This window comes from Salvelinus namaycush, chromosome 8 (assembly GCF_016432855.1).
Source record: "Salvelinus namaycush isolate Seneca chromosome 8, SaNama_1.0, whole genome shotgun sequence".
Taxonomy (NCBI): Eukaryota; Metazoa; Chordata; class Actinopteri; order Salmoniformes; family Salmonidae; genus Salvelinus; species Salvelinus namaycush.
Window position 1 is genome coordinate 16,821,545 of NC_052314.1, and position 23,522 is coordinate 16,845,066.

The 23,522-nt window shown below is 43.9% G+C and overlaps 3 protein-coding genes and 1 long non-coding RNA gene across 4 annotated transcripts in view; 2 read left to right on the top strand and 2 right to left on the bottom strand.

Annotated features, from left to right (window-relative positions):
* Nucleotides 1-8,762, top strand: part of LOC120052045 (C3 and PZP-like alpha-2-macroglobulin domain-containing protein 8) — a 43,440-nt gene extending 34,678 nt beyond the window's left edge. The window contains exons 35-42 of the mRNA XM_038998908.1: nucleotides 834-1,087; nucleotides 1,303-1,390; nucleotides 3,397-3,471; nucleotides 3,584-3,689; nucleotides 3,908-4,018; nucleotides 4,791-5,003; nucleotides 6,059-6,133; nucleotides 8,548-8,762. Of these exons, the coding sequence (XP_038854836.1) occupies nucleotides 834-1,087; nucleotides 1,303-1,390; nucleotides 3,397-3,471; nucleotides 3,584-3,689; nucleotides 3,908-4,018; nucleotides 4,791-5,003; nucleotides 6,059-6,133; nucleotides 8,548-8,762 (1,137 nt within the window). The remainder of the gene's footprint in view (nucleotides 1-833; nucleotides 1,088-1,302; nucleotides 1,391-3,396; nucleotides 3,472-3,583; nucleotides 3,690-3,907; nucleotides 4,019-4,790; nucleotides 5,004-6,058; nucleotides 6,134-8,547) is intronic.
* A 2,935-nt stretch (nucleotides 8,763-11,697) lies between these two features.
* odf3l2b (outer dense fiber of sperm tails 3-like 2b) lies at nucleotides 11,698-15,807 on the top strand. The gene is made up of 4 exons (XM_038998686.1): nucleotides 11,698-11,746; nucleotides 14,154-14,264; nucleotides 14,805-14,921; nucleotides 15,323-15,807. The coding sequence occupies exons 1-4, from the start codon at nucleotides 11,698-11,700 to the stop codon at nucleotides 15,805-15,807; spliced, it is 762 nt and encodes a 253-aa protein (XP_038854614.1).
* Nucleotides 15,808-15,990: 183 nt separating this feature from the next.
* cks2 (CDC28 protein kinase regulatory subunit 2) lies at nucleotides 15,991-17,805 on the bottom strand. The gene is made up of 3 exons (XM_038998687.1): nucleotides 17,588-17,805; nucleotides 17,008-17,135; nucleotides 15,991-16,594 (listed from the first exon to the last, which is right to left on the bottom strand). The coding sequence occupies exons 1-3, from the start codon at nucleotides 17,644-17,646 to the stop codon at nucleotides 16,551-16,553; spliced, it is 231 nt and encodes a 76-aa protein (XP_038854615.1). The 5' UTR covers nucleotides 17,647-17,805; the 3' UTR covers nucleotides 15,991-16,550.
* Nucleotides 17,806-18,703: 898 nt separating this feature from the next.
* Nucleotides 18,704-21,636, bottom strand: LOC120051801. Its single transcript, XR_005477324.1, has 6 exons — nucleotides 21,474-21,636; nucleotides 20,662-20,722; nucleotides 19,675-19,719; nucleotides 19,526-19,587; nucleotides 19,372-19,404; nucleotides 18,704-19,074 (listed from the first exon to the last, which is right to left on the bottom strand). It is a non-coding gene; the product is annotated as an uncharacterized LOC120051801 (long non-coding RNA).
* Between the last annotated feature and the right edge of the window lie 1,886 nt (nucleotides 21,637-23,522).

A 23,522-nucleotide genomic window follows, 5' to 3' on the forward strand; every position in this document is an offset into this window, starting at 1 on the left:
TTTTCTGGCTGTGCCGGTGGAGATTATAAGAGTACATGGCCATTAAGGCTAGATCGTTCTTCAAGATGTTCAAATGTTCATAGATGACCAGCAGGGTCAAATAATAATCACAGTGGTGATAGAGGGTGCAACAGGGCAGCACCTCAGGAGTAAATGTCAGTTGGCTTTTTCATAGCCAAACATTGAGGTCGAGACAATAGGTGAAAGAGAGAGAGAGAGAGAGAGTCGAAACAGCAGGTCCGGGATAAGGTAGCAGGTCTGGTGAACAGGTCAGGGTTCCATAGCCACAGGCAAAACAGCAGAAAGTGGATCAGCAGCACGACCAGGTGGACTGGGGACAGCGACAGCCAGAAGTCGTTAGGCCAGGTAGTCCTAAAGCATGGTCCTAGGGCTCAGGTTCTCTGGGAGGGGAGAGAGGGAGAAATGGGAGAATTAGAGGGATCAGCCTATCTCTGTCCCCCTTCTCACTCCACACATTCCTGCAAACCTCCCTCCCTCTACACATACACCACTTTTCCAGCTTTCACACCTCTATCCCTCCATCCACACCTCTCCCTCCCTCAGCACATCCCTCTCTCCCTCTCTCTAGTCTGCCACTGCCTGAGGCTTGGAGCACCTGGGCTGTAATGAGATGACAAGATAGGCATGATTAAAGAGAGTGTGTGTGTGTGTACATGCATACGTATGTGCAGGAGCTCGTGCTTGCGTGTGTGTGTACTAGCTTCCACACTCAATGGGTTTGCTCTGCAACATAGGTTCTCTGCACTTTCTATTACCTCCGGAATCAGGAATAAATTCTGTCTCTCCAAGCTCTGCTTGTGTTCTCGCCTCAGATTGATGTATCCTACAACGTGCCTGACCCCGTGGCCAAGCCAGCCTTCCAGCTTAAGGTGGACCTGAAGGAGCCCAGGCAGGAGCGCCACCCGCCAGCCCCGCCTTCCCTCCGCCACCCCAGCCCTCGCTCGCGATCCCGTTCCGACAACCGCTCGGAGCTGAGCCGCAAACGCCGGGCTGCCACCGACGATGAAGACCCCGCAGCCCACCAAGACGACCTAGACTACCGTATCACCCTGGAAGCCTGCGCCAGGTACTGCAGAGACTGCAGCAGCCTTTTAACCTAACTAGCATTTAGCCTGGTGTATGGCCTAGTTCTGCTAGCATTTAGCCTGGTAGTTGGCCTAGATCTGCTAGCATCTAGCCTGGTAGTTGGTCTATTTCTGCTAGCGTTTAGCCTGGTGGTTGGCCTAGTTCTACTCGCATTTAGCTTAGCATCTAACTCGCTTAGCATTTTTCTCTCTTCAGGTGGCTCCACACAGGTTCTTCCAACATGGCTGTCTTGGAGGTCACTCTGCTGTCAGGTTTCCGTGCCGATGTGGAAAGTTTGGAGAGGGTAGGACATAAACATACACTCACATTACAATGTCATACAGACAGACGGCATGTAGCCTAGCGGTTAGAGCGTTGGGCCAGTAACCGAAAGGTCACTGGTGCGAATTCCGACAGTCTGTAGATGTGCCCTTGAGCAAGGTACTTAACAAAAATTTGCCGTATTACTATGGCTGACCCTGTAAAACAACACATTTCACTGTGTATGTGACAATACAACAAAACATCCCGTCCCCCCCAAAAAAAGACAAAGACAGACACGGCTCACAGCTGAAGGCCATTTCAGACGTGTGGTGTGGAATTGATCAGTCCTCTTCTGTTTTGCTCAGTCTCCTATGCTGCTCATGCTTCTTCCTCTGTCTCAGAGAGGTGTTTGTGGACGTGTGTTTATTAACAGAGGAAGACATTGAGTGGCTCTGCCATTGTGCTGCTACTCTTGGCAGATATAGACAAAACATTTGCGCCACTGTACTGAGTACTCTGCTCTGCTTCTCTTGTAAACACAGGGGTCATGCTGAATGTTGCTGGGAATCGTGCACTGTGTGTGTGTGTGTGTGTGTGTGTGTGTGTGTGTGTGTGTGTGTGTGTGTGTGTGTGTGTGTGTGTTTATATAGCAGTGGGGTAATCACTATTGAGAGGGTATTTTTACTGCAGTGTCGGGATGAGGGCCAGCTCTGGCCCAGTGATGTTACTGTTTCTATGGGGCTCCACAAGGAGCCAGCACAAACCCTCACAGACCCTCTCTGGGGCTATTAACCAGCCATCAGGGAAGGGCTGGGCCACTGGGGGTTGCCATTGTTGATTCCAACTACCCCACTCTGAGAGCCAGGGGAGAGGGACCCAGGGACGCATGGCAGACATCTTAGAGAGGGTGGTGAGAGGTTAGTTGAAGTCACCTCCCCAGGCCCTCTTCAAAACACTTGTCTCCCTCATTACTGCAGAGTTATGGGCCCCAAAATCAAACTATCCACCTTCGTAAAGACCTACCTACCTGGGGGAACAGATTTACACCCACTCACACACACACACTATCTCCCTGAGACTTGAGGGAGTCGGTGCTGACCTGTATATTGAAGTGGCTTACAAGCTCCGTTTACAGAGCCAGCCCTGCTGTACGACTGCCTGGCTGCCCTGACCAGCAGCATTCCTCACATCACGAGACGGAGCCTTGCTTATGCAGTCATGTCTTGTTGTTTTCATAGATGGTACTTGGAATCCTTACACCACATACTTTGGCCTCTATTGCTCGTTTTATCCATAAAATGAGCTGAATGGAGCAAAATGCCAGTCACACTATGCTACCTACTTTATGTTACTTTAAGTGCTCAGAGAAAGTGAATGGAATACATTTCAAGTTGTTACTATAATTATAGTTATTGTCAAGGGAGAAAACAACACAGCCAACACACAGCCTACTTATACACACACACTATCAAGCTCTCTCTCCCGCTGTGTGTGTGTGTGTGTGTGTGTGTGTGTGTGTGTGTGTGTGTGTGTGTGTGTGTGTGTGTGTGTGTGTGTGTGTGTGTGTGTGTGTGTGTGTGTGTGTGTCTGTGTCTGTGTCTGTGTCTGTGTGTGTGTGTGTGTCCCAGTGGCGCCAGCTCAGGCTGAGCACCTCATAAACTTAATCTGTCCGTAGGACTGCCACCTTTTAGAGAGCCCTGTGGGAGGAATTACCCCCCCCCCACCATACTTCCCACAACACCTATCCCCTTAGGCAGTAAACAGCAACTCCCTCATAGACAGTCGACACTGGTACTGTTATTGGAAGCTGGCTCTCTCCCTTTGGCTTGTAAACAGGCTTGACCTACCTACAACTGGACTGAAAGGTCACCAGAATTCTCACTGGCCATCAGTGAGATAACAGAAAAGCTTAGCATTGAGTCGGACTCTGGGTCTTGTCCCTGGTTCTGTACTATAAATATATACTAGTATAAGGGTGTTTGTTGAAAGAGGTATTTTACCTTAATGTTTGATTGAGTAGTTCATCCCCATTTTCCTATCATAAAGCTGCTGCTGGACAAGAGGGTTGGTCTGAAGAGGTACGAAGTGGATGGAAGGAAGGTCCTCTTCTACTTTGATGAGGTGAGTTAGCCATACCGGTATATCACCATTGTAATCTGTGGTGTACTGTACTGTGATCAGTTCTAACTGTTTGACATGTTTGCCCTGTCTCTGTGCTTGTCCCACAACGCAGATATCCAGTCAGTGTATGACATGTGTGGCCTTCCAGGCTGTCAGGGAGTACATAATGGGCAAGACAGCGCCTGTTCCGGTCAAGGTGTACGACTACTATGAACCAGGTGTGCCTCTGACGTGATGAATATTTTTAACAGCACCTCACTTTGCGAGCAGGAAAACCCTTCTCCGTCTTCACGATGATTAACTGACAGCCTTCTCTCAGAGGAAATTGGAATTCTCTGGTCTGTGGTTTAAAATGCAAGTACAGAGTTGTTTTGTGGAGAGACGTGTCCACTACTCCTACAAAGCTGTGTGTTTCTGTCTCTCTCTCGCTCTACAGCATTTGAGGCCACCCGCTTTTACAATGTGAGCGAGAGCAGTCCCCTGGCCCGCAAGCTGTGTGACGGCACCACGTGCAACGAGGTGGAGAGCTCAACCAATCAGTGGATAGGTAAGAGTTACAACACTCTACTGTATGTCCATTAACAGAACTACCACATTCTATTTGTGTTAGTCCCCATTTAGCCCAGCTAATGAAACAGTGAGAGAGAGAGCGAGTGAAGGTGTGACTTGTGTCTGATGGGGCTCCTCTGTAAACCTCCATTTCCTGTCCCTTGACTTTCTAAGAGCGTGTGTGTCGTGCCTAAACTGTTATTGGCACGGGCCGATGTTGGGAAGAGAAGAAACAGAAAAGCAGGCCCACACAGGAATGCCCACTGGCTCTGGTTGTCATCGTACCGAGCCGAGTGTTTCCGTTTCAGAGACACATACACATACACACACTCATTAGCGGGGACCGATGTTGCTACAACAAATGGCAAAGTTGCCCCTGTCACCGTGGTGACGGGTGGATGACCCTGTTTGTGTTGATGCTGTGTTTTGCCGGCTTGGCTGAGAGAGAGAGAAGCTGAGGGCCTGGGACCCCCGTGCAGCTGGAACCAAGGCCATGCCCAGACCCTGGGGAACAGCACTCATCAACACACACATACTCACCTAACACTTTCCCTCCTATGAAAGATGTCATCTCTTTATTTGCCTGACCCATGTTTGGAATATATTTTTTTGTCCTGTGTATTTTACTATGAAGTAATATTATAATGTTTGAATTCCACTACTAAAGTCACACAATGTCGATACACATTGTTAGAAAAAAGCAAAAGTTTAAGACCCCAAAGTTGAAAAATATATAATTTCTCCTGTCCGGTGTTTTTCCTTTGACCCAGGCTTTGTCCAGGGGAACCAATGTAACAAGGTGTTTGGCTGTTTGGAGGAGGAGCAGTTTGAGCGTTGCACCTGCTACAGGGACTGTGGCTACGACGGAGAGCTGGTGTGTGGCTCAGACGGACATCTCTACCAGAACCAGTGTCAGATGGAGGTCTTCGCCTGCCGCAACGGGACCCGCATAGAACAAGTGCCCATGTCCCATTGTCCTCAGAGTAAGACTACTCTACTAGGGATGGGCTCCATTCCATTTGAAATTCAGTTAATGAGTTGAAAAAACCTCAATGACAGTAATGGCCAATTAATAAATGAATGAGTTTGATGTCAATTCATCCTCTGAATGATTGAAATGAAAGCTGCTACAGCTGTGCCACCACACCCACTGGCTGCTCCTAACACTAGCATGCCAGACTCTGAACCCTCCCAGTGTCTCTGCCAGCCAGGGTCACATGTGGCTCTGATTTATCGGTCAGCTACCACACATTGAAGAGCTAAAAACACGATATACTTCATAGTCAAACATTACATCCACCAAAAAAAATTCTCCAAAATGTTTTGATTATGAGAAACACCCTTTGAGGAATTGAAGAGAGGACGTGCTGGGAAGAGGGTGCAGGGTAGCCCAACATTCACGTGCACATACTCTCTCACACACGCACACACATGCGCACGCACACAAACAAGTAGGAGAAGAAAGAGTGAGGTGTGTGTGTGTGTGTGTGTGTGTGTGTGTGTGTGTGTGTGTGTGTGTGTGTGTGTGTGTGTGTGTGTGTGTGTGTGTGTGTGTGTGTGTGTGTGTGTGTGTGTGTGTGTGTGTGTGTGTGTGTGTGTGTGTGTGTGTGTGTGTGACTGTGGTAACAGCTGTTCAGGTGCAGGCTGATTGCTGGATGAAGTCTGCCCAGCGCTACTATATTACAGGGAACCCCAAATGACAGAGTGCTTTTGTCCAGGCCTTTGAAAACCCTGTCACATTCCCTTCTGATGCACAAACCAACAACAAAGGAGCCTTCTTGTTGTGGAATGGATTGGGAAAAAGCACATACCAAAACCTGTGTGGGAAAACTAGGCTGCCTGCGCCAAGTTTACAGTAGATTATCAAAGGACCGGATCCATATTTAGACCTTCCTCTCATTGTTTGTGTATGTCTGGTTAGGAAATAAGCACCCACATTGGAAATACGGGAAAAGATATCATGCTTTTACCCTAACCGTACAGTACGTGGTCTGTGTAACATTGGCTTGTTGTGATTGTGTTGTGTCTGTTCACACAGTGGAATCCACCACGGAGGACAGAGAGAACGCAACAGGCGAGGAACCTGAGCAAACTCCTGTGCCTATACACACAGGTAAATACAGTGCATGGTAAAACACACACCTCTCTTTTCCCCTCTATACCCCCGCTCTAACACCTATCTTCCCATCTCTCATTGGACGCCAGCTGTTCCCGGCTGCAGGAGTGTGTATGTGAGGAGTGTGTATGTATGTGTGTGTGTGTGTGTGTGTGTGTGTGTGTGTGTGTGTGTGTGTGTGTGTGTGTGTGTGTGAGTGCCAGTCAAAGGCAAGGGCTGGAGAGTTCACCTCTGAGTGAAGCTGGCGTTGACGTGCAGGCATGTGAGGAGGTTCATGCACTGCTCTGCTCCGTTCCCACTCTGAGACACTGTATACAAGTCTGACAGATGAAGACCAGACCTCTAGTGCCCACTGTAAATATGTCTATCTGCATACATCCATGGATCTGTATTGTATGAGGGATTGGAGATTACTCCAGCTCAGACTACACACATGCAACACTCTGAGAACATCCACATACAGACTGCCTCCAATAGTTTGCTATAACCTATACCCACTGTAAGGTTCACCACCATGCATTGGCTTCTTCTTGCTTGTCTGGATATATACAAATAAGTATAAAGAGTTTGATCGCAGTTGTAAATGAGAACTTGTTCTCAACTGGCCTACCTGGTTAAATAAAGATGAAATAAAAAATACATTTAAAAATCAGTGTTGTAGGCCTCCCGGGTGGCGCAGTGGTCTAGGGCACTGCATCGCAGCGCTAGCTGCGCCACCAGAGACTCTGGGTTCGCGCCCAGGCTCTGTCGCAGCCGGCCGCGACCGGGAGGTCCGTGGGGCGGCGCACAATTGGCCTAGCGTCGTCCGGGTTAGGGAGGGTTTGGCCGGTAGGGATATCCTTGTCTCATCGCGCTCCAGCGACTCCTGTGGCGGGCCGGGCGCAGTGCGCGCTAACCGAGGGGGCCAGGTGCACGGTGTTTCCTCCGACACATTGGTGCGGCTGGCTTCCGGGTTGGAGGCGCGCTGTGTTAAGAAGCAGTGCGGCTTGGTTGGGTTGTGTTTCGGAGGACGCATGGCTTTCGACCTTCGTCTCTCACGAGCCCGTACGGGAGTTGTAGCGATGAGACAAGATAGTAATTACTAGCAATTGGACACCATGAAAATTGGGGAGAAAAAGGGGTAAAATAAAAAAATAAAAAATCAGTGTTGTAGAAGAGTTGGAGGTGTAGATGAAAGAGTCACTGCCCTCCCTGTCTCCATGTCTGATCAGTCTGTCTGCCTGCAGTGTGCTGGGGGCTGTTGGGACTTGCCCCAGCCGTCTGCAGTAGCGTAGAGGAGAGGAGGAAGTAGAGCACTGACGCCTCAGCAGATCACGTCGACAGGCTACTGTCACATTCTGATGAACAGGAGGATAGGCTTTCCTTAGGGGGGATAGTTTTTCTTGAAGGGGATATTTGTTGCTCCACCACAGGGTTCACTTAGATGTCATGATTAAATAACTTGCTGTTACAGAACTCCCGGTAAGATGTATCACTCTTTATGTTGGTTTGTAGCAGGAGTCGTGGCTGTGGTAGGGTAGGCTCACGTCGATGCGTGTGTACTTCCGTGCGTGTGTGTATTTGATGTGGCCTATGCCTGCGCTGACTTGTTCCCTGCCTGCAGCTCACAGTAGCTGTAATGGAGTTCCACAAAGGTCAAAGGTCTCCTCAGTACAAACACTGATGCTTCACAGTGGAAAAGACCTCACCACAGGAATGCCATTAAAACTGGACTGCGGTACACACATACAGAAAACATGTATCATACCAGATTATTACACTCAATGAACAGCTGTGTAATTCTGAGCTAATAAATGTTGTTGAGCTGAGCTCCACTGAGCATTAGGTTAGGTAGATTGTGATGGATGTGATTTTGTGTGCCAAGAATCAAGAATCTGACAGCATTCTCAACAGCTTTAGTAAAAACATTGAGGCTTTGGAATCAGTTTCTCTGTGGACATGTCCCTTAGTGGTGAAATGGCATCAGAGCTGAGGGCATGATTAATTCAACAAAACACACTTGTTTTGATGAAAATAAATGGAGTGTATTGTGTGTATTAATCTGCAATGTATGATTTCCAAAAGGAGCAGTGTGCATGCAGTGCTTTACATGAGGCTGAACATTAGGACATAGTGACCCCTACTGGTCACCTTGTACAATTAACTATTTTGGTAGATACTCTCAGTGGAAACATATTGTTATGCCCCTTGACTTTTCAGCCAATGTTCTCATAAAAATAATTGTGAACAATTGTCTCATCTTATTTCTAAGGATATTTCTCACCATCCCACCTGCCCTCTTCCTCTCTCGCGTGTCTCTCTGTCCCTCCCACTCACTCTCCATCTTTCTCTGTCACTCACTCTCCATCTCTCTCTGTCACTCTCTCTCTCTCTGTCACTCTCTCTCTCTGTCCCTCTTTCTTGTGCTGTAGGTGAGGAAGAGCAGGGTTCTATGGCTGAGGTGTCCTACTACTCCTATGAGTATGACCCAGAGCCCTTCCCTGCAGAGGGAGAGGACCATTTGGAGCTGGAGGCAGGGGAGCAGGGGGGAGAGCAGGAGAGTCCATCAGATATCCAGTTACCTACACTGGACACAAAGGACCCCCCTGAGCGATGGTACGGCCCTCTGACCTCTCTGTCTCTATGAACAACAACACTGAGTTTGAACCACAGGAGGTTGCTGAGGGAAGAGTGGCTAATAATAATGTTCAGAACGGTGCTAATGAAATGGCATCAATCACCTGTTTGTTGTATTTGATACTATTCCATTGATTCCGCCCCAATCGTTACCACGAGCCCATCCTCCCCAATTAAGTTGCCACCAACCTCCTGTGGTTTGAACCATTAACACTGTGGTAATGTGGATAGGGCTTGAAATTAACTCAACTGTGACTTTGTAACCTCAAACCTGTGTCAGTTTATATCCACTCTAATAACAAAGTGTATTCAGATACCTCTACATCAAAGATAGCATATCTGTACCTATCTATCCGATTGCAATGAAGAACCTTATCAAAGATCTTATTCAGTGTCCTGTTCTCTACTCCTCCACAGAAACTGCCCCTGACGGCATCACCAGCCAGATCTCCAAATTGTACATTGTTTGTGAATATGTTAGTGAGTGGAGAGAGAAGGAAGAGTGGGGACTGCAGCCTGAAAGGAAGCAAAGTGTGTGTGTGTGTGTGTGTGTGTGTGTGTGTGTGTGTGTGTGTGTGTGTGTGTGTGTGTGTGTGTGTGTGTGTGTGTGTGTGTGTGTGTGTGTGTGTGTGTGTGTGTGTGTGTGTTACTAAGCTAGTCCCCCTCTAGCCCTCTTTGTTTTTCTCTCTTGTATAACTCCTATTCACCAGTGGACACCATAGCGTCTTTGATATTCACTGTAGTGCCTTATTGTTTTTCTGTAATCTCTAGATTGAATAATCAAGTATTTATGTTTGTAATTACACCTGAGTTAAAACAAATGTTTTGTTGTTTTTTCTATCTGTGGTATTTATTTGTAGCTAGTGCTTTTGTTTTATTTGTTCCAATGCAGCCCCCTATTGCCTTCTTGTCCTGTCACCTACACCAATGTCTTAATTTAATTCATCAAAAATAACAAGATGTGATGCACCTATTATTCTTATTCGGAGGAAGCCTTAGCTCAAACACTGAGGTGTACAGTTGATATCTTTATATACTTATTTGGTGTTTAACCTGCTAAAGATCGAGACTGCATTTCTGCAGCCTTAAACTGGAGGATAAGATAAGCTCAATTATTCTAGATATTTTACCAAGCTAGCAATATCTCCACATAATAAGTCATATTTAGGTATAGCTGTCACCTTACTGTTTAACACACAGGGATTTGATTGTACAGTGCATAAGCTATTTTGTTTTGTTAAATTTTGACTCTTGATAGCCTAAAACAAGAATAAAGGTTTGGAATTACTGTACATTTACCATATTTAAACCAGTGTAACCCCATATCCATTTCCAATACAATTGCTTTTGAAAAATAATAAACTTTGTATACAATCCATGTCTCTGTTTGCAGTTAACTTTTCATGCTACTATCTCTCCCCGGGTAGCAGTAACTCTATTCCCTATATGTATAGCCTATATGTTACATAGGAAACGAGAAGCAGACCTGGTGATTAAGGAGTTGTGTTGGTCCATTTCCTTTGCAACTGTAGTTTAGCCTGAGGAGAATTTCCTGTCATCCTGTAAGCAATGAGCTGTGCTATTGTCAAACACTGTGGCCCTTCAAAATGCCCTCTGTGACTGTGACCCCTGGCATGGCTGTGTGCAGCGGGGCTAACATGTGTGTTTGTCCCTGTTAACAACTCACTCAGGTTACCTAAACAGCAGCCAGGAGAGAGTTAGAGCCTGTAAATGTTTAATGTTTGTTTTCGGCAGACCATGGTTAAGGCACTTGTCAACATTGTCAGTTACCGTATAGCTTCTGGCAACTTTCAGTGTGTTCTTCTGCTGCTGTTTTAAAATGACTACGTTCCAAACGGCCCATGGATATGTCGTTTCAATGTAGAGGTTATTGAGAGGGCAATGAGTCCTATGATCAAACTACAGGAGTGGTGGTGGAAAACTGTCAGATAACGTGTCTTACATGTCTTATGATATGCATAGTCTTTCTCGCTTTCAGTGTATTATCATATACTGCACTATGTCAAGAAAGAGAATATTTGTTCACTCCATGGCTTTGCTGGTCTCTGTAAGGGACACTGTTAGTTCTGATATACAGTGTGAATGGGATCTGTACAGTATGAGTGGAAGATCTGTTGTATGATTGTGGAAGGTACTGTAGGGACAGAGAGAGAACACTCGCTTCGCTGACCGAGCGATGCGGGAGACCTGGTTGCTGAGACTGAATATCCTGGAATGTCTCCCTGGCAACTGCATGCATGGTTGAAGTGTGATATTCTGCCTCCACGCTGCGATGAACAGAGAGTGAAAAGAGAAAGGAGGGAGAGGGGATCTTGGTTTCATGGATTGCTCTGTGGAGATATTGTTACATTAGAGTGAATCCAAGTAATGACATGGTTTCTAAGCACCAGCGGATTGAGCTCCTCTAGCTGAGCTGCTATTTAACTGGCTGAGATGATGGACTAGTTGGACACAGTTGGTGTGAGATCAAACATTTGGTCCTTTAAAGGGCCTTTCTAACCAAGAGGCTAAATGTTTATGGCATTTATGGGTCTTTGATGGTAGTGGTTCTTATTTTGGAGTGTGTAACTGCGCAGGCTGTTAAGGTATGCATGACTGAATAGGCGAACTCCAAACTGAATTTCACTCAGGACTTGGGAGATGATGGATGGATAAAGGAGGGTCATGCAGCTGAGTGGAGAGCTTGCATCCATCTGACACAGAAGATCACCTCTACCACACGGAGGAGAGAGGAACCTGCTGGCTATGATTCATTGCTGGAGCCTGTTTGTGTCCACATTTACAGTAGTATGCTTCCTACCTGTGTTTTTGTACATACTGTATTGTCAAATTCCCTCTTATTATTGATTGAATTGAGCAGTTTGTGTAATGATTTGGAGGATGTTTTTGTAGGACGACTTGTAGGACTATACATTTATTTGACCATGGGGGAGGAGGTGAAAAAGCGCCCCATCATTGCTGGCAGAGAGAAAGGTGAGCTTCCTGAATGGAACAACCTTTGCGGTACTTATTCAATACAGATAGATCACTCATCTATTCTGAATTGAGTAAATGTAACATGTAAACGTAACATGTCTAGCTAATAATTGAATGCATTATCCTGTCAGAGAGGGAACACTGACTGGAAGAGTTGATTATTTCTCAGAGCTTGGACTTGCCAGAACTCGCAGTAGTAGCTTTGCTTGTGCAGTGTGCACAGGCATCTGAAAATGTGAATGCTGATGTAATGTCAAATCAAAATGACAAATGACATGCACCGAATACATCTGGTGTAGACTTTACCATGAAATGCTTACTAACGAGCCATTTCCCAACAATGCAGTTAAAAAGTAAAAAAAAAAAGGCTAAATAAGGCAAAAGTACCACAATAAAATAACGTGAAAGTGTGTGTGTTGGAGTGTCAGTGTAGTGTGTGTTGGTGGAGTGTCAGTGTAATGTGTTGGTAGAGTGTGCATAGAGCTAGTGCAAGAGAGTTGGCGCAACAACAAAAAATGTAACTTTCCAAAAAAGTCATTTCCCAGGTTGTATCTTAGTGTACTCTCTGCCACACTGTCTCTGGCTGTGAAAGTCAGCTGTTTGGATGACCTAGCATGTCTAATTTGCACCAGCCAGATGTACAGTGGGGCAAAAAAGTATTTAGTCAGCCACCAATTGTGCAAGTTCTCCCACTTAAAAAGATGAGAGAGGCCTGTAATTTTCATCATAGGTACACTTCAACTATGACAGACAAAATGAGAAGAAAAAAAATCCAGAAAATCACATTGTAGGATTTTTAATGAATTTATTTGCAAATTATGGTGGAAAATAAGTATTTGGTCAATAACAAAAGTTTCTCAATACTTTGTTATATACCCTTTGTTGGCAATGACAGAGGTCAAACGTTTTCTGTAAGTCTTCACAAGGTTTTCACACACTGTTGCTGGTATTTTGGCCCATTCCTCCATGCAGATCTCCTCTAGAGCAGTGATGTTTTGGGGCTGTTGCTGGGCAACATGGACTTTCAACTCCCTCCAAAGATTTTCTATGGGGTTGAGATCTGTAGACTGGCTAGGCCACTCCAGGACCTTGAAATGCTTCTTACGAAGCCACTCCTTCGTTGCCCGGGCGGTGTGTTTGGGAACATTGTCATGCTGAAAGACCCAGCCACGTTTCATCTTCAATGCCCTTGCTGATGGAAGGAGGTTTTCACTCAAAATCTCACGATACATGGCCCCATTCATTCTGTCCTTTACACGGATCAGTCGTCCTGGTCCCTTTGCAGAAAAACAGCCCCAAAGCATGATGTTTCCACCCCCATGCTTCACAGTAGGTATGGTGTTCTTTGGATGCAACTCAGCATTCTTTGTCCTCCAAACACGACGAGTTGAGTTTTTACCAAAAAGTTCTATTTTGGTTTCATCTGACCATATGACATTCTCCCAATCTTCTTCTGGATCATCCAAATGCTCTCTAGCAAACTTCAGACGGGCCTGGACATGTACTGGCTTAAGCAGGGGGACACGTCTGGCACTGCAGGATTTGAGTCCCTGGCGGCGTAGTGTGTTACTGATGGTAGGCTTTGTTACTTTGGTCCCAGCTCTCTGCAGGTCATTCACTAGGTCCCCCTGTGTGGTTCTGGGATTTTTGCTCACCGTTCTTGTGATCATTTTGACCACACGGGGTGAGATCTTGCGTGGAGCCCCAGATCGAGGGAGATTATCAGTGGTCTTGTATGTCTTCCATTTCCTAATAATTGCTCCCACAGGTAATTTCTTCAAACCAAGCTACTTACCTATTGCAGATTCAGTCTTCCCAGCCTGGTGCAGGTCTACAATTTTGTTTCTGGTGTCCTTTGACAGCTCTTTGGTCTTGGCCATAGTGGAGTTTGGAGTGTGACTGTTTGAGGTTGTGGACAGGTGTCTTTTATACTGATAACAAGTTCAAACAGGTGCCATTAATACAGGTAACGAGTGGAGGACAGAGGAGCCTCTTAAAGAAGTTACAGGTCTGTGAGAGCCAGAAATCTTGCTTGTTTGTAGGTGACCAAATACTTATTTTCCACCATAATTTGCAAATAAATTCATTAAAAATCCTACAATGTGATTTTCTGGATTTTTTTTCTTCTCATTTTGTCTGTCATAGTTGAAGTGTACCTATGATGAAAATTACAGGCCTCTCTCATCTTTTTAAGTGGGAGAACTTGCACAATTGGTGGCTGACTAAATACTTTTTTGCCCCACTGTAAATATGTCGTTTATATCCTCAGGCACGTCTTTATGAACCTTTTCAGCTTATTCATCACTACACCATAATGTATATAATGTAATGTGTGAAGTAGACCAAATAATTTCATGCGCACACACAGGTCCTCAACCTATTGTGTAAAATATCTACCCCACAGGGCCTGGACCGGGGCGTTACGCTCTGCCACCAACTATTGGTTTCATCGGCCATGACTTCACCAAGCCAACCAACCCTGCTTACTCCTTCCACGGCAGAATGAGCAACAACTGTGAGTGCTACAGCAGTCACTAAAGAGCACCCAAGATTTGAACATGACACACTACTATAATAGTCAATGGAAAAGTACCTCAACTATTATTAGTTGATCATGAAAGGGAATATTGAATGTTGTAATGTAACTGTAAAGCCACTGGGGGGAAACAACACCACAAATACCTGTCACTAGTTGTAAACCCTGTTACTACAGTACAGTATACAACTTATCAGCCAAATGTGACACTGTCCTTAGGATACTGGCAAACTTACTTCAGTAGGGAAAGGGGGATACCTAGTCAGTTGTACAAATGAATGCATTCAACTGAAATGTGTCTTCCGTATTTAACCCAACCGATCTGAATCAGAGAGGTGCGGGGGGCTGCCATAATCGACATCCACGTCTTTGGCGCCCGGGGAACAGTGGGTTAACTGCCTTGCTCAGATTTTGACCTCGTCAGCTCTGGGATTCGATCTATCAGTTACTGGCCCAACGCTCTAACCAGTATTGTATGTCAGTTATTTATTTGATAGTTTCTCTTGTTTGGTTGTGCAGTGTACGGTGTTGACTCCAGTCCTGGGCCTCAGTATTACATTGATGCAAAAATCACCCGTTTCGGCAGGGATGGCAACCCCGCATACTCCATGTTGGGCAGAGTGAGAGGATCATCAAGTAAGTACCCACCAACTTCAGGTAAATACACTTTCAATTCAGAGCTGATCATGTTTTAATGTTCCTATAAAGTCATTAAAATATAACTGTGTTTTTATTTGTCAAATACCAAAAGCTCATTACTAGATGTGAAAATGTTGATTTTCTTAAGAGATGTTAATTACATAAGGACCTTGTTGCGTGTGGCAGTTTGTAAGCCACTTTCAGCAGTATGGCAACAAGATACAGCTGGATGTGACAGCTCAAGCCTTGCCTTCTGCTGTCAGCCGTTGCAACTGAATTTCATGAACACTCCACAAATATGCATACACTCTAAATTGACAATGAATCTACTGCATTCCACTTATGAATCTTGCTTGTTCACATAAAGCCAAAGCTAAATACAGCTTTCTCACTAGCAGGGCTTTTCCAGACTCCTGGACCTGGGGCATACAGCCCTGAGAATGCTCCTCCATGCAACACCCAGCGCAGACCCCCATCCTACACTATGGGCTCCCGCACTCGCTACCGTACCATCGACTCAGTGCCTGCCCCCAACAAGTACCGTCTCCCTGCTCTCATGGGCCCCCAGGTTCCCACCAAGCCAGCCAGTGCCAGCTACACCATGTCAAGGCACTGCAAATTAGGGGGTCCCTCAGAAGACCTGTCCAAGACCCCAGGCCCTGGTAGATACAACAGTACAGATCCAAGTGTCTACCTGCCCAGGCAACCAGCTTTCTCCATGCTAGGTCGCCATGGCTTTCCCAACGATGCCACTCTGAAGCCTGGCCCTGGAACTCATAATCCTGAGAAGGTGACTGTCCACAAGCCCCGGGCTCCTGCCTTCTCTCTGGGCATCAGACACTCTGAGTTTGTCACCCCACTGGTGGTCAATGTAGCTGACTGAAAAGCACTTCTCACAACTATGTTCCTCTGTCATATGGGACTAGGTTGGATTCATCTGCAAAACAAAGAACTTAAGATGACAATAGAGAACCATTTCTACTGCTGTGCTGGCTTAATATTAAATATGAAATGAAAGACATTTAGATACAGAACATATACAAACTTCCACACAGAAAGTAAAGAAATATATTTTATTTACGTTCTGTCCAGCAACAACAGTGTTGTTTAGAATTAACAGAAATGTGACTATTCAGTCCAAATGTATACTGTCTGATACAAATATATATATATACATACATAGAGGAAAGCAGACAAAATAAAAACATTTTCAGAACATGCAAAATTATTTATTTTGAATAAAATATTCCACATTCAAGAAAGAAAACTCAATTTGACCACGGTTCATTAATACAACATATTGACAAGTAAGTAAACATCAATAAAAGTGTAGCAAGTGTTATTCAAGCTCTGTAAAGTCTAATGAATGAGAAATTCCATATCCATATTGTTGCCATGTACCAATAAAAGCAAAACTGCTTATCATCTGGTAGTGGGGGCCGAGCCTTCCAACACTCAGTCTGCCTCTATCATACCTCCAACATTTTGGGGAGGGAGTTAAAAAAACAACTTAAAGGGTCTATTCTATACACCAAAACACATGGAGAGATGTACATCTTGTTTAGTAAACAAAGACCATACAATTCAACTAAGGTGGCTTTCAGGGACGTGGAAGATGATTTCCACTCAATCCTTTGGAAGAGGTCTTCGGAAAAGCAATATATGCGGCTCTAGAAGTAAAACAAAAAGTAGCTAATTCAGTACTGACTTCAAGCTAGTAGAGATCGCTATTATTTTCAAACATGCAGATGGCATAACAATGGCCTTACATCTGTAGGGATATGATCAGGACAACATTGAAGATTGGGGAAAAGAGGTCATTGGTGTGGGGCAAAGTCATGTAATAGGAAATACAATATATGGCCTAGAATAGAAAACTAGCTAGTACATTTAAATTATGTATGAAAGAGGATGTCAGAAAAGCAGGAATTCCTGATGTATCTTCTCAAAACCAGTCATGAGAAGACTTGAGACATAAGTAAAAGCTTTAGAAAATATGTTTCTTGTATGAAACATCAGTCCTTGGTAACTAACGTTATATGTTAAGTGAGACTGGATTGCTAACTTTCGGTCAATACCTCACCTGGCTTGTGGATCATGTAGTGGATCCAGCCCTGGCTCTGCTGCACCCCCAGACCCCTCCATTCATCTTCTGTCATCAAGTGAGAGGTGGGCACCAGCTTTGATAACTGTTTCGGGAGCATAACATGCCTGTGTAGGAAAGGGACATTGAATTCACCCAATTAACGTAGCTATCTAGTCAACTTCACTAACTAGAAAGTACTTTACTCGTAGATGTAACGTTAGCTAGCTAGCACCAGTAGGCCATATAACTTTGAACATGTTGTGGCAACACCAGCTGATAGTATTAACTTACGTTAGCGGTCGTTAACCAAGTCACATGATACAGTTCGCTAGCCCACTAAACAAATGAATCATGCAGCCTTCAGTTGCCAGCCAATAAATATAATAACAGTATCAATATTATTTTGCCAAATACAGTATTATGGCTAAAGCTAACGTTGGCTAGTTAACCAACCAGGGGAGTTGGGTGAACTTGCTTTCCGTAGCAAAGCAAGTTAACCAACGTTAGCTAGTAAGCAAGCATGTTAACAGTATTACAGTACAGTAGTAGCTAACGTTACAACTTCAACCTAATTTACCTGTACTCAAATGCTTCATCTGTGTACTTGTCAGAGTAGTAAATTTGTTTCTTCGACATGTTTAATCGAACAGAAGTATATAACACAATATTCTGGATAAGTTTTCGTATTCTCAGATAGCTGTACGTTTTGATAAGCGAAAGCTGGCTAGATTTTTATAAACACAAAGCAAATTGTCATCTGCAGTGTGTCGGCAAATTTTAAACTCAAACCGTCCCTCTCTTAGCCGGGATTGGTGAGGCCGCGCGTGGGCAAAACAAACTAAATGCGTGGCGCCCCGCCCCCACCTTCTGACTTTGACAGCTGTACACATGGTGAGTTATTTCTACAATATTAGACTTTAGATTTTTCCATTGGTTTGCTCGTCGAGTTAATGTCAATGACCATTTGTCGTGCTTCTTTCGTCCTACAATCATGAATATTCGTTATTCGTTCTCAAATGCCTGAATGTAATAAAAAATAGTATATAGCCCTAATCTAAGGGATTCGTCGTGCAATGTAATTATGTGTTTATGCACAAAAGTCCACATCTGTAATTTTAGTCACGTCCGAATCTGCCATGGAAGTATTTTTTTGCATGGCAGGAGAGCAACAATTCCAGCTAGAATAACCTACTGTTATTTCTGCAACTTGTGCAATTTGGGGCCGGGGTCAATGTGGGTTTGGCCCCGCCCACGTTAGACCCCGCCCACTTTTTGGCCATCATGTTTGACAGTCACACACTGAATACAAACACACATTTGCGCAAGGCACACGTTCAAAACAAACGTATTTCATTTTTGAAGATCGTAAGAAATATTATATAAAGTGGTACCAGCAGATGTGTTATAACACTTTTTGCTTCATGCTATATTTGAGACAAGCTTCTGATATTGTTGCAGTGAACAACAGATGTATGTCATGTACTGTTAAAATCGTGTTAATAAATATTATAACTTTGTAATTATATTATTTCATTGAGCATATATATACAGTTACTACCTATCCTGATTTATAATGCTATTTACTTTCCTCATGAGAATGGAGACAGACTATACCATATAGACATATTGACAAGCTGAATGTGCTTTGTACATTAAGTTATACCAGCTCCAGTAAAGAGATCAGAGACTTGGGTGACTTTACGTCATCTTTACTAAACAACACAATTAACAATTGAAACAATTAACACAGCAGACAAAACCAAGGTTTGACCACTCCTCAAAAATGGCTTCTCTCCTGCTCCTCAAGAGGCAGACAGTCATTTTCTTGTTGTCAACTGCCTCCACATAGAACATCTCATAATTTCTCTGTAACATGAATGGTTCCTTGAGGAGAATATTTTCCTCTTCATCCAGGCCATCATACAACCGTAGTTCTTTAAGGATTGTAATGCGGTCTTCCCCGTCCATCCCAATTACACTAGGGAGGGAAACAGTGCCTTTAAATGTTTGGAGTTCGCACCACCTTGTTGCCTCTAGGGTGTCCCTTAGAAGAACAGCTGCTTCCTTGAAGAAAAAGGAAGAATAAATATTAAGAGTAGTGCCTCATTGGGTGATCAAGTCAAATTACACCCCACTTTCACAATACCACCATGCAAACAAAAGCCACTATTACTAAAGTGGTTTTCAGTGATATCTATAACTACTCAACAAGTCGTCACAACTTATATCTTGCCATGCATCAATCAACTATGCCACTCATCATATGAGAGGGGTGGGTTTAAGTCTTTAAACATTGTTTTAAGACTATACCACTCATCATATGACACCTCCTACCTGTAGTGTGTTTTGTTTTCGCCATACCTTTTTCGATCTTTCAACCTCTCTTCTTCAGACCTTAGTGAGTGAATGACATACATTCAATATGAAAATATATATATTCAGATCAGTCTGGCTACAGTGAAACAAGAGATTTTAAGGATGCAAATGAAAGTTTTTATAAATGTTCAATACTTACGGCATGGGAAAGTCCTGCAAGAGAACTAGGCACCACCATCGCCTAATTTGCTGCATGTTTTCCTTTGAAAAAGAAAATCACACAATCGGATGGGTATCCCAAAGAACATTATATCCACTTGTGATGAGAATTTCATAATTTATACATACCTTAGTGAAATCACACTGTGCTTCCATTGCAATGTACAGGGCGTACTGTAAGTTAAGAAAGAATAGATTGTTAAGTTTGATAGTTATGATAACAATAATGATAATAGTAAATAATAATAATACCACTCCCCCCCAGGAATATATTTCAGGATGTAGAAGACATCCCCCCCAAAAAGTCACAGCATGTCACATCAGCATCCAGTTCTGCAGGAGTTTGATGTATGAATTGTGTATGTAGTGTAAAAACTGTAGGAAATAGGTCCCAAAAAGTGTCAAGAATAATAAACAAGAAAAAGTATGAGCAATAATAATGTGCTTTGCATGCTGCAAGCACAGAAGTAACTGTAACGGCTGTCGTCCTCTTCTTCCTCTGAAGAGGTGTAGCAAGGATCGGACCAATACGCAGCGTGGTAGGTGTCCATGTTTTAATAGGGAAAACTGAACATGAACACAAATACAATAAACATGACCAAACCGAAACAGTCCCGTGTGGCACAAACACTGACACAGGAAACAATCACCCACAAAATACCCAAAGAACATGGCTGCCTAAATATGGTTCCCAATCAGAGACAACGATAAACACCTGCCTCTAATTGAGAACCAATCTAGGCAACCATAGACTTACATAAACACCTAGAATGAACACAACCCCATAAATCTACAAAAAAAACCTAGACAGTATAAACACCCTAGACGAGACAAAAACACACAAACCACCCTCGTCACACCCTGACTTAACCAAAATATTTAAAGAAAACAAAGAATACTCAGGTCAGGGCGTGACAGTAACAATAACTTTTCATATGTTATAACAGAAAATAGGACTAATATACACTGAATAGCCAGCATATTACCATCAAAACGAACACCCCACAGTTGTTTGAGAAACTTTGCTTTGGTAGGCCCTGTGGTGTGAACAAGGTACAATTTTCAATACAGGAATGACAATCAAATGGTACAGAATTATTTAAAGGAATATCCAACCTGAACATCATCCACACCAAAAGTCCTCCAAGGTCCAGGGAACAAGATCCGAGCAATGTTTCTGTGAACACAGTGTATGTGAAAGTAAAGAAAAAGTACAATTTAACAGCTTTTTATACTCCAGCATGCATAACAGTTTTGAACACAGTTGGAACTGAATTAGCCCAAGTATTTTTCACAACATGTATGAGTGTTGCTGGACCAGAAAATGTATTTTTCAAATGCAAACACACCATTTCTCACATCATTGCACTCACATGCCAAAAATCTTTCATTGGACACTGTTTCAAAGCAATGTGTCGGCTTTCTTCGTAAATATGTTTTGAAGTTTTTCTTATTTAACTTAAGTTTGCAGTGTGGACAAGTTACAATGACTTTTCTTGACTTGCCATGTATGTTGGGACCAGGTGATTTCATTATTGTATATACTATGTGTAGGCCATGTAGACTCGCTATGTGTAACTAAGGGAATGGCATTAACGATACGCATTTAGAGCCAACCAAACACAATGCATTGAAGAAACACAGAAAATCAATGATCAAATCGATTACATAACTTTACTGTAAACCTAGGCTTACTGCTCAAGTAGGCAAATTTGTCCAAATAAGATTCCCTCATTGTGAGCAATTAGCTAGCCCACATGCAAAAGGCTGCTAATTAATGCTATGCTAACATCGGTGCGGTAGTTGGTCATATAAAAATAACGCTATGCTAACATCGGTGCGGTAGTTGGTCATATAAAAATATACCACTGCACTGGTATAACATGAATATTACAAAGTACATTATGCATGATGACAGTCTCACTTACTTCCATGGTTTATATTTTTATCCATATAGGTTAGGTTCGATTAAGATTCGCTTTCGTTGACGTTGATACCTTCGACATTTACCTTAACTTGGGTGACCTTGAAGGAGACCGGAAGGGTTCGGGTTAAGTGCGTTTGACTCCACCCACATTGAGCCCGGTCCGCCGTTTGACTCAGCTCACATTGAGCCCGGCCCCGAACTGCACACTGCAGTCAGGAGCTTCTCAACTCCTCTGATAAAGCTAGTCCCGTGCGAAACGACATCCCTGTGTTTTGAGAGCAATGTCTGAGTTTGACAGGTGTTTGAGCAAGAAAACAATAACTGATTCGATAAATTGAACGAAGTGCTGCGCATAGCCTATATAGGAAAGGCCTACATGTAACCTATCAACTTTCACAGTGATTGCTTTTATTTATATGTTGTGTGTGTATGAATTGAATATTGCCAAATGCATCAGTAAAAAAAATTGTGCCTATTTAATGTAACCCCTGCTGTTAATAGATGGCAAAGCTGCATACAACTGGCCTAAACTTTTGGAAATTATAAGTTAACTTTCTCATCCATAGTGCACTGTTTAGCTCACATCTGAAGGTTGGTGGGCATAGACCTCTACTGCGGATCGCTAAAATATCCTAATGATTATGATCACACTTCCACAATTCAAATATTATGGCGACACAATCAGGGCTGGCCCTGGACGTTCTGCCGCCCTAGGAGAGACAAAAATCTGTGCCCCCCTGCCATCCTCCTATTGTAGTGGGCCACCTAAAAACTTTCGTTGCTGTCACGGCCGTTTAAAGAAGAGGACCAAGGTGCAGCGTGGTGAGCGTACATACTTTTAATAGTAGATGTTGCCAACAAAACAATAAACAATACCAAAACAAACCGTGAAGCTTAAGGCAATGTGCCATCAAACAAAGTTAACTTCCCACAAAGACAGGTGGAAAAAAGGGATAACTAAGTATGGTTCTCAATCAGAGACAACGATAGACAGCTGCCACTGATTGAGAACCACACCCGGCCAAACACAAAGAAATAGAAAACATAGAAATAAAGAAACTACAATGCCCACCCTAGTCACACCCTGGCCTAACCAAAATAGAGAATAAAAGCCTCTCTATGGCCAGGGCGTGACATTTGCCCCTCATTGCTTGGGAAATTCCCCTCATTATCCTGATGTGGCCCAGCCTGCACTAACATATCCTGTAAAGATCCATTCATATATCTTGGCCACTCACCGGGATCTTTTATGTTTTTTGTCTGGGAGTCGGATTTAGCAGCAGCACCACCACTGTCATCTGGGACAGGGAGCGACGAATCTGAGTCTGGGTCCAAGATAGTAGGGTATTCCCCAGCATTGTTTGGAGGTGTGGCTAGGCCTGGTGCGACCACCTGTTCTTGTCCAGCCAGAGAGCTGTCATCATCGGTGGAAGTGCATGGCTCGGACTCCTCTGGTTTGCCCTCTTCGCTGCTAGAATCAGCGAACGGGGGCTTGTTGTTCTGGCGAATGAATGGCCTGTCCTTGTAGGCTTACCATTCTCCACACCGGCTGATGGACATTGCTCCACGTGGATACATTTGACCAGCGAATTTCTTTGGTTTAGAGATTGTGCCTCTTTTCTCATAGTTTTTTTTATATTCGCTTCCTGAGTTTTTGTCTCTTAGACATGGTAGCAAATTGTTTCAAATCTCTATAGATTACTTATAGCTAACATGATATCCACCAGTACTAGCTAGCTAACGTTAACAGGCTAGGTTAGGCTACTGCCTTAATCACTAATCGTCTTTGTCACACACAAACATAATATTTTTTTACAATAATTTAAATGGCAGATTCATTTTTATTAATGTTTCACAATTGGATAATCCCATATAAACACACACATCACCATAGCTACCAAGGATAGTGGGAGTGAACTTCGGGAGAAGTGGGAATGGGGTAGGGGTAGGAACTGCAGCAACGCTATGAGCTGGTGGCTGGGGTGCCGCGGGCGGTGTAGTAGCCGATCATTGGCGCTGGAGGGTGGCAGCCAATTGTCAAAATGCCGAC